The 14,949-nt window shown below is 41.7% G+C and overlaps 1 protein-coding gene across 4 annotated transcripts; it reads left to right on the top strand.

The window, feature by feature from the left end:
- Positions 1-177: 177 nt before the first annotated feature.
- On the top strand, positions 178-13,835 carry myo1hb (myosin IHb). 4 transcript variants are annotated; one of them, XM_034602197.1, is made up of 32 exons: positions 178-258; positions 5,929-6,090; positions 6,483-6,598; positions 6,764-6,962; positions 7,055-7,135; positions 7,234-7,407; positions 7,498-7,596; positions 7,686-7,799; positions 7,991-8,062; positions 8,152-8,271; positions 8,452-8,519; positions 8,618-8,723; positions 8,818-8,898; positions 8,993-9,084; positions 9,214-9,308; positions 9,612-9,658; positions 9,873-9,953; positions 10,042-10,147; positions 10,265-10,382; positions 10,549-10,662; positions 10,755-10,831; positions 10,924-10,992; positions 11,098-11,182; positions 11,264-11,426; positions 11,511-11,594; positions 11,895-11,988; positions 12,297-12,352; positions 12,432-12,567; positions 12,674-12,744; positions 13,036-13,133; positions 13,223-13,322; positions 13,392-13,835. In XM_034602197.1, the coding sequence occupies exons 1-32, from the start codon at positions 247-249 to the stop codon at positions 13,419-13,421; spliced, it is 3,120 nt and encodes a 1,039-aa protein (XP_034458088.1). In that variant the 5' UTR covers positions 178-246; the 3' UTR covers positions 13,422-13,835. The 4 variants fall into 4 exon arrangements, with proteins under 4 accessions (XP_034458088.1, XP_034458087.1, XP_034458089.1 ...); XM_034602196.1 differs by having other exon boundaries at positions 7,234-7,413; XM_034602198.1 differs by lacking the exons at positions 13,036-13,133; positions 13,223-13,322; positions 13,392-13,835 and adding an exon at positions 12,838-12,918 and having other exon boundaries at positions 7,234-7,413; positions 12,674-12,778.
- The last annotated feature ends 1,114 nt before the right edge of the window (positions 13,836-14,949 follow it).

The raw sequence follows: 14,949 nt of genomic DNA, 5'->3' as shown, positions 1-14,949 counted from the left end.
CTCAGCCCTTTCAAGTGAATAAGGTCGACCTGAAAATCAAAGCAAAGTGGGACACAGTGAGGACATGCTGAGGCTGCTGCATTATGGGACGGCCATAAATACAGTACAGGTAGAAATTACAGTCCGGTCCCTCGTCCTCGCAGCTTCCTCTGCGGTCACATCGGCTGGACAGACTCACACAGACTCACACAGACTCACACAGAGACCGAGCAGAGCTTCTTTTAGATTTACTTACAGAACTGCGACATGGACGCAGAGGTAAGATTTGGGTGTTTTTTTTTATGCTTGAAAACTAAAATATTAGCCTGATGAGATAAATGCTCATGTATTATGCAAATGACTTTTCCTGGTAACAGATATTGAAGCTGTTATGATTTCAGTTGCATGCAAAGTCGCTTGGATGTTGAAAATCTCTAAATCAGTTGGTTTTGTGATGCTGTGTCCTCGGTCCCCTGAAAACTAATATCCTCACAGCTTGTTGTGGCCTTCAGAGTCCTGCTCCTGCGACAGCAATCCGTTTGCTCACATGAATAAGGGATCAGTTGAAAGTTTAGTTGTTTGGGCCTAATTGAGCCTGTGAATATTTATTTGGACAAGTGGTGGATCAAGGACACTCGTCCTTCACTCTGTAGAATCGAGACTGCAACAGGCCATGTTATTCTGCTCCTATCTGATGGGGAGGTGTTGAGGTGGGTGTATGCTTGTGTGTCTGTGTGTGTGTGTGAGTCCGTACAGTTAAAGTATTCAGCTTTTCTGATTACTACTCTATCAATATGAATCTTTAGTGCAGGGGTGATGTCATGAAATACATTTTTTTTCTTTCGAGCCACAACAGCTTCCAAGAACTGAGTCTGGTCCGAATAATCAAATACCAAATGCATGTTGATGATTAATGCTCACATTCTTATTCTTCTTGTATTTTAATGCTCCTTTTTGGAATCAAAATATTTTTATTTAAATATTTTAATGTTATATTATTATGTCATATTATAATGCACTTCATCAGACACAGTTATTTTATGAATAATTTTAATATGAATAAAGATTTTACATTAATATTAAATCCCCTGTTCATATTATCAGAGCTGTGACTGTTGGTTCATTTTCATAATCTACAATGTTTTCTCATTTTGGGCTTTATTTTATTTGAATTTAATTTTTTTCCTTTTATAGTACAGTATTTATGTTTAAAGCAAAACTGTCAAAAATATATTCAGAGCTTCATAGATGGATGACAAACAATCTGCAAAGTGTATGTATAACTATACGAATGTCCCTCTGATGATTGGCAAACACTCACAAATGCTGATATGTGATATATTCATTAGAATCCAAATGGTCATACTCCACTGATCCTTAGGGACCATTAGGTTTTTTTAAGGTTCACCACAAATCAATAAGATGTGACCTTTAGCAAGTGTCTGTGTGTTTTTATTGGGCACCTTCACATTCTAAAAGCAGCTTCTTTAAAGATGGAGCGGATCCTCAAAATCCTTCACTATTTGCATAATGGATTACATTATGTTAATTGATGTTTTTTTCCAGAGTGCTCTCTTATGTCACTGCGTGTTGCGGCCGATCTTCAGGCAGTAACGTAAGATGCCTTTTGTTGATGCCTGCAGGAAGCGCAATGTTAAAATTTAAACAGACGGAATTGGAGGGCAACGTTACTCGGCCCGCAGGCCTGTCACAACTGAAACGTAAGAAAAAGATAAGACAAAGGCACCAGGATGGAATAATGTTTAAAGTGTAATGTCCATTTTAGAAATAGCATAGAAGGCTTGCTACATTGGCTCCATCTTTATCTCGTCTTCCTTCACTTTCTGTCACTTCTGTGCTGTACTTTTTAAAACAAAGGCAAAAAATGCTCAACAAATATAAAAAAAATATATATTTAGTGAAATTAATGTTGATTTATGTGTTGAAATTATTAAAATAGGGTAAAGTCCATTTGATCATTTCATACTCTAATTACTTTTATACTATTTGAGGTTTTGTCAGAAGATTCACGATAATTAAATGAGAATATGACGGTACATGTGTAATTAATTTGTGATGTCGGAGAACCTGAAATTGGTTCCGATCGCTGTGTGTGTCTCTAATGAACAGTTAGTAATTAGTTTGAAATGCATCTGCCTAATCAAAGATCAGTAATCGAATACCTGTGCAGTAATTTTGTGGGGAGGAGGGTGAGGAGGGGTCTCCGGGAGGATACAGTTACCACATCCTTGTGTAACATACCTGCAGATACACACACACACACACACACACACACACACACACACACACACACACACACACACACACACACACACACACTCGTCCTTAAACACATAGTGTAGCTGTTCATCACTCAGGTGAAGCACTGAAATGAACGTTTGCTGCCGGCGCTCCATGAATGTTTAACCAGCTCAGTGCTCCCAGAGCCAGGTAGCTCATCACTGCACCAATACCCAGAATGCAGGGACGCCAGCCCAGTAGGAAGCAGCAGGGTCACCCTCCTCATCCTCCTCATCCTCCTCCTCATCCCGGCCTCTCAGTCCCAGGCGTGGTACCAGGTCCGCTGCGAGCCAGTGTTTGAATCAGGGGGCCGATGCAAACCTGAGGGTCAGAGGAGAAAGAGAAGATTCTCTGTGAAATACCAGTGGCTGACTTGAACAGAGTGAACTATGGGAGAACTTCTCACCGACTGAAAACCCTTTTTACTGAGTTGTGCACCTGACGACTGACGTTCAGAACAGTTTGGATTTATCAGGCTCGTCACACAGGACTGATTCAGCCATGACTCACATGGCTTTGGAAAGCAAGGAGGTAATTACATGGACCTGGCATGTGTGTATAGTTAACTACTGTTTCAAAGTTCTCTGACATGTTTTTTTATTTGTAGAAAAATGAGACAGTACAGGTCAAAATATTTGTAGATTCACATAAACTTTAAATTTGCACCAATTTATATTTTTATTCTGACTTCACAAATCCAATTACTAAGTGTAATATTAAAGTAGCCTTTTAGCCTTTTTCAGCTTGTTGTGTTGTTTTTTTCTGGAGCACAACTGCACAGTTTTGGTTCAGTCTCACCACCAGCATCAATTCTGGCAAAAATCTGTGGCACCAAATCACAGACAACGTAAACAACTTGCCGGTGAACCAGCCAGAGAAGCATTTAGCAGCTAAAGATCCTCATTGTTCCTTAATGAATCGGTGAAGACCAAAAACTGAGCTAAAAGGAAAGTGACTTTGTACCTGGTGGCAAGGATCACAAGTCTAAATGAATGCTTGTGTTGAGGACATAGGTACTCGCTCACTAGCAGCTTCACAACAACATGTTTCTGTGAAGATAATGTGTGAACGTGGTGTTTTCAGCTTGTTTCACTGCCTCCAGGTGGACAAAAATAAATGAATGTTGCTTTAAACAAACACTTAAATGGATTTTTCTGTTCAGTTGATTCTTTACCATTCAGCAATGCAATGCAAACAGGGTGATGAGTTTTTCACCGTGTCTTGCGTGTTAGTGTGAAACAGTAGCAACGGAGGAGGCACTGGACTGGTGTGATGGAGGCCTGTTTGACGGTCAGGTTTCTCTGGACACCTGGAGCCCCCTAAATGTGTGTTGCCCCGGGTGATGCGTGGTGTCAGTCAGTGGCCCACGAGGAGCGCTATCTCTTTCAGGAGCCTAACTGCCACTTTGTGGCTGCGTAACAGGATCCGGCACCATACTGGATAGACAGGGACAATGGAGCGCCCTCTCGGGTGATGGTCTCCGGGTCAGATAGACTTTCCTGTTCTGATGAAGCCTGGCATCAAAATTTGATGTTCTATGGTACTAGTTCGTTTCGGAGCGTTTGATTCATCCGTGGTCGTCTCTCTTCCTTTAACTGCTAAAGGTCATTTGCACTCGCACACTTAAATCAGAGGCCAGCGCTGCCAAGAGAAGTCGCCTCTTATCTTCCACTTCTTTGGTAGAGTTGTCCATTGTCTTACAGGATAGTGTTTGTTTTCTCACTGGCCGTGTGTTCGGTGGAGGTCATGTTACTTTTGAATGGAATAAAATCTCTGTCCCGTGCTCCGTGCCCACAGAGCAACAACAGGGCAGAGTGACGGAGAGAAGCCGCTCATTTCTTTACCCCTCGTCGGAAATTTACAGCAAAAGCAAGTGTCACAAAGAATAGTTGGTCTGTCAGAAGAACTGTTCATCTGCATTTATAGTTTCAACCTCTGTGAGGACATTTCTGGTTTCTCATGTTATTATTACTGCTACAATCTTAGTTTATCACATTAGGTCAGTGTCTAATGTTCATGTTAGCTATTTAACAGTTTATATTTAAGGGGTATTTCATTTCTAAAGTTTAATTATTGCCATTAGTTGTTAGAGGTTGACTTCTTTGTTGTTTTAACATCTGTCAAGAGAGTCAGTATTATATTTGTAACACTGAGTAAATAAATTATTGTTAATAATTTTTTGCTGTTCTAAATAGCATTTTCTTTTACCTTTTATACTGTGAGACATATTTAGAATGTTGCAATAAAAAACAGGAACTTTATATAAAGTTATATATATTTTCAAAGGTTAAACATTGAGTGTACAGAGCTGCAACAATGGCAAGTGTACAAATAATACAAGTGTGATTTAGAAAAACCCAAACGTGTCATTCAATTCAGTTTTAATTGTGTTCCGACAAATTACAATATATTATCTCACTTTACAGAGTGAGGTCATGACCTTACTTATTTAGCAATAGATGGAAACATTTTGTATGTTCCGGAAACATGTAATTCATCTCTTACATACTAACTCACGCACACATACAAATTTAGAACGAGATTTTCTTCCGTTCCCGGACAGGCACTATATTATTGATGGTTTCCTAGAGAAGGAAGTACAGCAAGTGATCTGTCAGAGTTTCCTGACATGTTACTGTCCTTTCCCCTCAATAAAACCAGATGTTTAGCTCAGAGCAGGCACCGGGGCCGTACACACACACACACACACACACACACACACACACACACACACACATCCAGGACCCTCAGGGTAGGTAACGTCTATAATATGTAATATGTAATAATATCTTTTCCTTGTTGAACATTTAAACAATCACATGTTGTTTTCAGGATGTGGTTTATTGAGATGTTTTGGTTCTAGTGGAGGATGATTGTCAGACACTCAGACTCGGTGACAGGTCGACTTGGCAGCGATGTGACTCAAACTACTGGAGCATAATACTGGGCGGCTCTCTGGTAGCACCGTAATTAAAGGGCATCGCATTTGCTGATTATTTCACTTGGCACTTCTTCTGTTGTGACTAAAGCAGCAGAACAAATCCCGTGTTTGTGGATTCCATAATGAATCTAATTACATCCGGGTTTTGCTTGATCGACTTTATTCTGTATTTGTGTTCAATTATTGTTGAGGCCGTTATCAAACTGTCATTCGCGTTACGGAGATGGGGGAGAAGGTGGAGCATTCGGTGCTCGCCCTGTCCTTGCCATGAGCGTGACTAATGGCTCTTCAGAGAACACAGAAGCAGATTAGATAGTGACGGCTGAATTTAGATTTATCATATGTATATAGGATGCAGCCAAGGCCGCTAACTTGTCTGACTGGAAGTTACAGACATAGGGAGAGACCGGCAGGAAATTAGTCAATCTCTGGGAAATGTGTATCCCAGGTTATCCATTATTTCAGTGTGTGTGTGTGTGTGTGTGTGTGTGTGTGTGTGTTCTTGATTGACAACTTCAACAAAAGCAGATAACTTTTGAGGAAAACAGGATGCAACGTAAAAAGCTTGGGACATATAGGTCTGGAATAATCGGACTAAAAATACTATATTGTTTGAGAGGAATAGATTCCGGCTCTGTGATGCTACTTGGTTTTCTTGTGATTCTGTTTCCGTGTCATGTCACTGATGTGTTTGTCTTCGGGCACAGAGCCTGGATGAGCGGTGTAACCAGATCCTGAGGAACATGGAGGCCTCCCTGACGGCCCGGGATCGTGTGGGCATCCAGGATTTTGTTCTCTTGGACCCCTACACGAGCGAGACGGCCTTCCTAGACAACCTGAGGAAGCGCTTCCATGAGAATCTCATTTACGTGAGTCTAATTTTGGGTAACTGTGCACGCTGCACTCGTTCTCTTGTGCTCTAATGAAACTTTACAGCCTCGACCTTCAACCCCACGAGGTCCTAACACTGCGTCGCCCTCTGCTGAATCTGGCACCTTGTGCTGCTGAAACAGCATCTCCTGTTCTTTTCATTTGCAGAGTGTGCACTCTAGAGGTCACTGCTGTCTGTAAGGTCACGACAAGTGATTAAACAAACTTATTGCTTTTGATAAGAGGAACAAAATAACTTATCAGTGGAATGATGCAGACACACCACGCAGCTGGAGGCCTTTTTAAAGTCATGTCACTTGTGTGAGAAAAACAATCTTCAAATGTGCAAGAGTTGCAAACCTCGACTTCCTGTCCTTGTCTTTGTCTGCAGACTTACATTGGGACGCTGCTGGTGACGGTCAATCCATATAAAGACTTAGACATCTACAGCAAGAAGCAAATGGACACCTACATGGGAGTCAACTTCTTTGAGCTGCCACCTCATATGTAAGATTTTCTTTTGTTCTGGATACAGCTGATACCAAGGATGGGTTTTGATATGCTACAGTTCTTAGACATTTCTTTAAACACACACACTGGGTCTAGAAAGGGCAATGTTACCTGCTTGGTCCAAGTCTGATGTCCAAGTCTTGACTGAATTTGTACTTTCAGTTATGCTCTGGCAGACAACGTCTTCCGCACCATGCTGTCTGAGTTCAACAACCACTTCATCCTGATCTCAGGGGAGAGCGGGGCTGGTAAGACCGAGGCCTCCAAGAAAATCCTGCAGTACTACGCTGTGAGCTGCCCGAGTACCAGACTCCTGAACAATGTTCGAGACAGACTTCTTCTCTCCAATCCAGTGCTGGAGGTCAGTGACACGTCGGACCGAGTTGCTGCCGTGTAAATCCAGTTCTGAGAAAAATGTCATTTTAAAAATCGATTGTGTTTTATATCTTCCAGGCTTTCGGAAATGCCAAAACCTTGAAGAATGACAACTCAAGCCGCTTTGGGAAATACATGGATATCCAGTTTGACCACCAGGTGGACTGATTTACCGTCTTTACATTACATTACATTGCACAATCACAAACTTGGTATATAACACAGACCGGGGGTTAAAGATGATCTTTCTTCCTCAGGGTGGTGCGGTCGGTGGCCACATCCTCAGTTACCTGTTGGAGAAATCCCGAGTGGTCCACCAGAACCACGGAGAGAGAAACTTCCACATCTTCTATCAGCTGGTGGACGGAGGAGAGGAAGATCTGCTCCTCTGGCTCGGCCTGCAGAGAAACTGCCAGCACTACAGTTATCTGGTGCAGGTCGGAGTGAAAACAAAAATACTTGTTATGTATCTGGTGACAAAAACCTTGAGTCTGACCTTTTGTTTTTTTTATCTTCTTCAGGGAGATTGTGCCAAAGTTAGCTCCATCAATGATAAAAGTGACTGGAGGACAGTGCGGAAAGCTCTCTCTGTCATAGAGTTCAGTGAGAGTGATATTGAGGTGATACATGACTTTACACACTAACGCTGGACAAAACCTCACGTAAAACCATGTCTAATAAACTGGGTTTCTCTCTGGGTGTAATGCAGCACCTGTTTGGAATCATTGCCAGTGTGCTCCACCTGGGTAACATCCGGTTTGAAGCAGACGGTCGAGGGTACGCCTCTCTCAACACCAACCAGGAGATGCACTGGGTGTCAAAGGTGAGTCCCAGACAGACAACAGAGAGTTTAGATCGTAGACTGTCTGTCGGCAAAGATAAACGACCTGTCTCCACTACCTCGTCATCCATCTTTACATGCGTTCTTATGGTTTATAACTTTCATCTAAACCTCCTGATGTAAAACAACAAAAGCTATTTCATGTCCAGTTTTGTTTTGCCTTTTCTGTGCAGTTGCTGGGGATTCCTGCTCAGGTGCTACAACAGGGCTTAACCCACAGGAAGATTGAAGCCAAAACGGAGGAGGTGACTTTATTCTTTATAAAGTGTAAAATCTGTTGGACTGTTTATTATTATGTTAGTGTTAAATCATCTCCCTCATCCTAATGTTGAAGGTGCTCACTCCCTTCTCTGTGGACCACGCAGTGTATGCCAGGGATGCCCTTGCCAAAGCCATCTATGGCCGCACTTTCAACTGGCTGGTCAACAAGATCAATGAATCGTTAGCCAACAAGGTGGGTGGAAAAAAAAGATCAACAACTACTGTCTTTTTTTAAACTCCCCTTAACCTGAGCGATCTCATTAATCTCACTGGAATCGGGAGACAGTTAGTTTACAAGACTTTAGCAAATTTTGTACAATCTACAGTTAAAAACCAGAAAGCCTGATTTTTTCCCCCTGTAAACTAAATCCAGGATTCCTCCAGAAAGACAGTGATCGGTCTGCTGGACATCTACGGGTTTGAGGTTTTCAATGTGAACAGGTGAGACCAGCAAAAAAAAGAATCTGATCATTAATAACTTAACAGAAAAAGTGTGAAACGAGGAATCTGGATACTGACGCGCTCGTGTTTCATTTCAGCTTTGAGCAGTTTTGCATCAACTACTGCAACGAGAAGCTGCAGCAGCTTTTCATCCAGCTGACCCTCAAATCAGAGCAGGAGGAGTACGATATGGAAGGGATTGAAGTATGAACATCAGTTTTCCTCATATTTTTCACTACATTAATGACTCACACTGCTACAAAACACGATAACACTTTTATCATATTTCTATGCTCAGTGGGAACCGGTGCCATATTTCAACAACAAGATCATATGTGACCTCGTGGAGGAGAAATACAGAGGAATCATCTCTCAGTTGGTAAAGCTGGGACTGAGTTATGGTCATTTGAAAAATGTCGACAATGCTGTGGCACAACAACAAAGTAAAACATGATGCTCATCCTCTCACACAGGACGAGGAATGTTTACGTCCGGGAGAAGCCACAGATCTCACCTTCCTGGAGAAGATGGAGGAAAAGATGGGCGGCCACCCGCATTTCGTCACGTGAGTCCAGCACCTTTTGATTTACAGGAAATGCACACGGTTAAAAGGTGACCCAGCAATCAAGCCAGCACATCCCATAACCATAAACATCCTAATTACCTACACTGACTCTCCCTGTCCTCCATGCAGACATAAACTCGCAGACCAAAAGACGAGGAAAACATTGGACAGAGGAGACTTCCGCCTCCTGCACTACGCAGGGGAAGTTACCTACTGTGTTGTTGGTGAGAGATGAAATACTTTATTTTTGTTCACGTCTTTTCTATAAAAATCCCATTAAATAAGCCTATGAATGAAATGTAGTACAACAGTAGCAGAAGTAGAGAAAGGTTCATATGCTATGCACCATATGCTACTAGTTATTCTGTCATTTTAGGTAGTTTCACACTAAATAATGTTATAGTTCTCATTTTTACAGCAAGTTTGGTTTTCAATAGTCACTATTGATTGCATGTTATCTATGAGAATAGGAATGTGTTGTGTTCTCGTAAAATTTAAAATATTTTCTTTGCTCTTTAAACTTTCAGGATTCTTGGACAAAAACAATGATCTCTTGTATCGTAATGGGAAAGAGGTAATTTCATTTCATTTGAATCCTGACACCAGGAGTTTGAACAAGTGTATTACACAAATGCAGAATTCTTTCTAAATGTGCTCAATGACTTCTAATGTTCTCCACTTCAACACCAACGTAACTGACAATATATTGAGATTAAAAGAGCAGAACTCTTTTCTCTTACATTAAGGGACATGTTGGCTGATGGTACATATTTCCTGTTCCTCCTCAGGTCATGAGACAATCCAAGAACACCATCATCAAGCTCTGTTTTCCTTCTACTGAGCCGGACACTAAGAGGAGACCTGAGACTGTAAGATGATGATTTGAAATGACCCATTTACAAAGGAAAAATAAACAAACTTTTAGTCCTCATATCCCGTTTCCCTGTTACTCCTTAGGTGGTGACTCAGTTTAAAAGCAGCCTCGTGGGCTTGACAGAGATCCTAATGTCCAAAGAGCCCTGGTACGTCCGCTGCATTAAACCCAATGAAGCCAAGCAGCCAGGTGAGACCAGGTGTCCCATAACACCTCCGACCTTAGATACCTCAGAGTCTTAGTTAAATGTGCACTGTAAGTTAGGAGGAGACACTTGAACTCTTAGCACTGCGGTGTCCCCTGCAGGACGCTTTGATGACGTGTTGGTGCGGCATCAGGTGAAGTACCTGGGGCTGATGGAGCACCTGAGGGTCAGGCGCGCCGGGTTTGCTTACCGCCGCAAATATGAGATCTTCCTCCAGAGGTATCAAGCACCCATTCAATTTCACTGCTCTTGTTTGCATTCAAAATACACATGGTGTTACTAATTTTCTTGCAGATGACATTGGATGCATTCCCTTATTTTAATGGCCACATAAACTGCTTCTGCTGCTGGTATCAAATGTTTCTGTGTGTTCATCTGTGCTCAGGTATAAACCTCTGTGTCCTGAAACCTGGCCCAACTGGAAAGGGACGGCAGCAGAGGGGGTGCGGTGCCTCGTCAAACACTTGGGCTACAAATCTAATGAGTACAAGATGGGCAGGTACAAACAGACGCTAATGGATGGCTGTCACAGACTCTCTATGGTGGATTCAGGAATTACAGTAATGAGTGTTTCATCGTCTTTTCCCGAAGGACAAAAATCTTCATCCGCCATCCCAGAACTCTGTTTGCAACAGAAGACGCCTTTCAGGTCTGCAAACATAAGCTAGGTGAGATGTTGTTCTGTAGATAGGTTTTTATTGACGGAGTAAAAGCATCAAAAAGCTAAACGGGGTGAAGCTACTGACTGTTTCTGTTTCAGCGACAAGGATTCAGGCCAAGTACAAAGGCTACAGGGTGAAAGGAAACTACATGAAACAGAGAGACGCTGGTGAGAGGCAACATTTGTCATCATGAGCACAAACTATAATTTCACTCTTGATTAAATGTTTTATATGATGATTTGACCTTTTGTTTACTTGTCTGATCTAAACAGCCACTAAGATTGAGAACTGCTGGAGAGGCATCATGGCCAGAAAGGAGCGAGAAAAGAGATCATGGGCTGTCAAGGTCATCAAGAAGTAAGTTGATCTTATGTGAGTGTGGCAGTGTGGATACATTTGTTTAGAGTCTGTGCTGTGACGTCTGTTGATCTCTTCCAGGTTCATCAAAGGTTTCATGACCAGGAATCAGCCGGCCTGCGTTGACAACAGCGAGTACCTGGCGTACGTGAGGCAGAACTACCTCACGCGGCTGAAAGACAACCTTCCCAGAACAGTCCTGGAGAAAGACGCTTGGCTCACGCCTCCGCCTGTAATGCAGGAGGTGGGTTGTTTCTCCAAAAGGCTGCATGCACCAGTACACAGGCTGGAAATCAAACAGCTCATTTGATTTCTTTTTTTTGTGCAGGCGTCCCAGCTCTTGAAGCAGCTCTACATCCGCCACATGGTACAGAAGTACGTTGGAGGAATTACTCCACAGAGGAGAGCACAGGTACGATCCACACTCTGTCACACACGAGGGTAGAACCCCTCATATTAGTATGAAGGGTGTTCAGTCACATTTGCAATAACCCATCATTCCCATGTATGTCTGCATTAATGGAATAGTAAGATATTAACATTCACTTTTATACAAACAGTTGGGTTTTTGTATTTTATTTCTTGAAGCAGTTTGTGGAAAACACAAAACCAGGAAAAATTTCCCAAATGAATAAAGTTACATTATACAGTACATATGCAGTATATTACTATAATCTTACTTTATGTATTAACATATTTTCCCTGTTTGCAGCTTCTGTTAAAATTACAGACGAGCTCCATGTTTAAAGGAAAGAAAGAAAACTACTCATTCAGTGTCTGCAGACCGTTCCTGGACACCAGGATCAGTAAGACTGCAGAATTGTTTCATAGCCTCTGAATGTACTAACATGAATATTGTCTTTAAACATTTTACTTTTATTATTTTATGTATAACTACGACACAGCAGCACTGTACATTCGATTTTTTAGCAGATGTAGAGTGTTTCCAAATAATAAAAAACTAATAATGGCATATTTTCATTCACAAATTAAATGACCAAATTTTAATATGCATGTTAAAATACTGTCAATTGGCTTCTATCCATACTATAGTATCCAATTAGTGTGGAACCCTCTCTCATGGATTCTCAAAATCTTCTCTTATTTTCTTAAGGCACAGACGACATTCACATCAAAGTGCTTCAGATGATACGACAGGAGCAAGTCAAGGTAAACTGACATTATTTTTGACTTTGCATTAACATGTTTTTTTTCATCCCCTCTCACCTCGTGCACTTTCTACCCACAGTACAGCGTTCCAGTCGTGAAGTACGACAGGAACGGCTTCAGGCCTCGTGTCCGGCAGCTCATCTTCACCCTGGAAGCCGCCTACCTGGTGGAAGAGGCCAGGATCAAGCAGCGGATAGATTACAGCTCTCTGAAAGGTAACGAGTGAGGAGACAAAGTGAGCGACACACACAGACACACACTTGAAACCTGCATTTGTTGTGTGATTCATGCTTTAAAAAAGGTTGCACTTTTTTAAAACAGGCGTATCCGTGAGCAACCTGAGTGACAACTTCCTGATCCTTCATGTTACAAGTGATGACATCAAGAAAAAGGTACCGTAGAGCTATCAACAGGCTGGTGTCTGTGGTAGATATGGATGTTTAACACAATCACAGAATCATGTAAATCACGCTTCTTTAGACAAGTAGTGGATTTGTGAATTCTTCAGAATAAATTTCAGAATTGATTTTAATCTTAATAACATTTAAGGCTCACACCGTGCAGATCAGACTGGCTAACTCCTGGATCAGACGTGAATCAGACCTGGATCAGACCACAGACGTGACTAAATGGGTTTGTAAAAATCACAAGACGGATCAGTTGATTGACCTTTGTTCTTTCAGGGGGATCTGGTGCTGCAGTGTGACTTCCTGTTTGAGGCCCTGATCAAGCTGAGTGTTATTGCCAACAAGCAGAACTGCATCAAAGTGGTGCAGGGCAGGTACAGGATCCAGAGTTATACGTGTATATCTAAATGGTAAAAGACCAGTGAGTTTATTCTAATGTGAAATGGTTATTGCCATTTTGCAGTGTGCGATTCGACATCCAGCCAGGCCGAGAGGGCTTTGTGGACTTTAAGAGTGGTCAGGAGTTCATTGTCTACAGGGCAAAGAATGGCCACCTGATGGTGGTGAGTACAGACACTGTTAAATTATCATCAAAGCCGCCAACAAGTGACCAAGCTCTTTATGTTTTTCAGGAATCGACGAGAACCAAGACGAGATTATGATGCGAGTACGATGCTGAGTCTCAGAGCTGCAATAGCCATGATTGTTCTAATAATAATCCTGCTGCAAATAAAAGTAAATTTTTTGCATTTTGCATCCGAAACATTTAAGTTGTAGATGCTACTATTGCATAATTACTGCCAATACCTCGACTGTAAAGAGAAAAAAAACATGTTTATAGCAGAGCCCAATGTACAGAATATCAGTGGCTCTGCTTGTTCTTAATATTTGGAGTTTAAAACCATCTAAATGTGAACAAACTAAACCATCCCTAATATGAAGAGAAGCACTTTTTGTATTAAATGTATCAGAAATGTTAGATTACACCAGTAGAGAGACATAGTACATGTGTGCAACCATTAGTGTATTCTTGTTTATAATACCTCACAGATGCTGTAACTTTACATTAAAACATGTTAAACCACCACTGACTCTGTATCAACATCAGTACTGGAAATATCAGCATCGTTTGAAGTGGGTGTTTGACATAATATTCACTAAGAGCCTTTGAGACAGTGTTGATGATTTCTGAGGCAGCAGCTCCACCTACTGGCCTTTTTTATTATATCAATACTATGGATCAGTGGTGGAGGTACTCAAACATTTTATTTGAGTAAAAATACAAATACATAGTGAACAATAAAATAAAGTAAAAGTAAGTACTTGAGTAAAAGTAAGTACATACTTGCTTTTAAATATACTTAAAAAAGTGTGACCTATTCCCAGATGCAATGGTCTACTACTACATCAGTTCCTGTGCTTAATGTATAGTTGGTTTAATACAATAGAGACTCTGTCATATCAATAACGAATGTTGCAGATGATGCTGTATTTTTCATGGCTGAGACTTGGTGAATCCATTTCAGGTGATTCTTCACCACTGAGTCCTCGTGATGGAGGAGGCGGGGTCTAAGAAAATACCCTGCCCTGCTCTGATTGGATCAGTGGAGCAATTACCCCCTAATTTTTTTATACTTTTTGATTTGGTTATGTCACACAATGCTCAAAATGCAATGGAGTAGAGAGTAAGTTCTTGCTTAGCTAATAAATCCCCCCCCCCTTCGTCGCCCTTCATTCCTCAGGTCATGACTCAGCAGTTTACTTACACGTGAAGGATCAGGGACACTTCCTTGATGACGTCACGTGCATGTTTTAGTGGATAGGTGAGGACACGTGGTTTGAGAGCAGCGTGGAGGAGAAGAGGAAGCGTTCCTTAAAGGGATAGTTCACCCGAAAATCTAAATTCCCTCACCACTATGTCGATGGAGGGGTGGGAACTGTTTGAGTCCCCAGAACACTTCTGGAGTTTCTGGGGTAAACAGCGTTGCAGCCAAATCCAATTCAATTGAAGGATATGGTGACCACTTATTCAAGCGTAAAAAAACAAACAGAACATTGTTGTCCTCTTAGGCCGGAGCCAAGTCTAGTTTGTGCCCAGACACACACACCGCACAAGCTCTCCCCTCGAGCTTCAGGACAAGAGGATGATTTAAAACATGATTTAAATGAAGACGTTTCGAGTCAATTTAA

Source organism: Hippoglossus hippoglossus, chromosome 12 (assembly GCF_009819705.1).
Source record: "Hippoglossus hippoglossus isolate fHipHip1 chromosome 12, fHipHip1.pri, whole genome shotgun sequence".
Taxonomy (NCBI): Eukaryota; Metazoa; Chordata; class Actinopteri; order Pleuronectiformes; family Pleuronectidae; genus Hippoglossus; species Hippoglossus hippoglossus.
The sequence above is the reverse complement of the archived record's forward strand: the minus strand, read 5'-3'. Positions and strand labels throughout refer to the sequence as shown.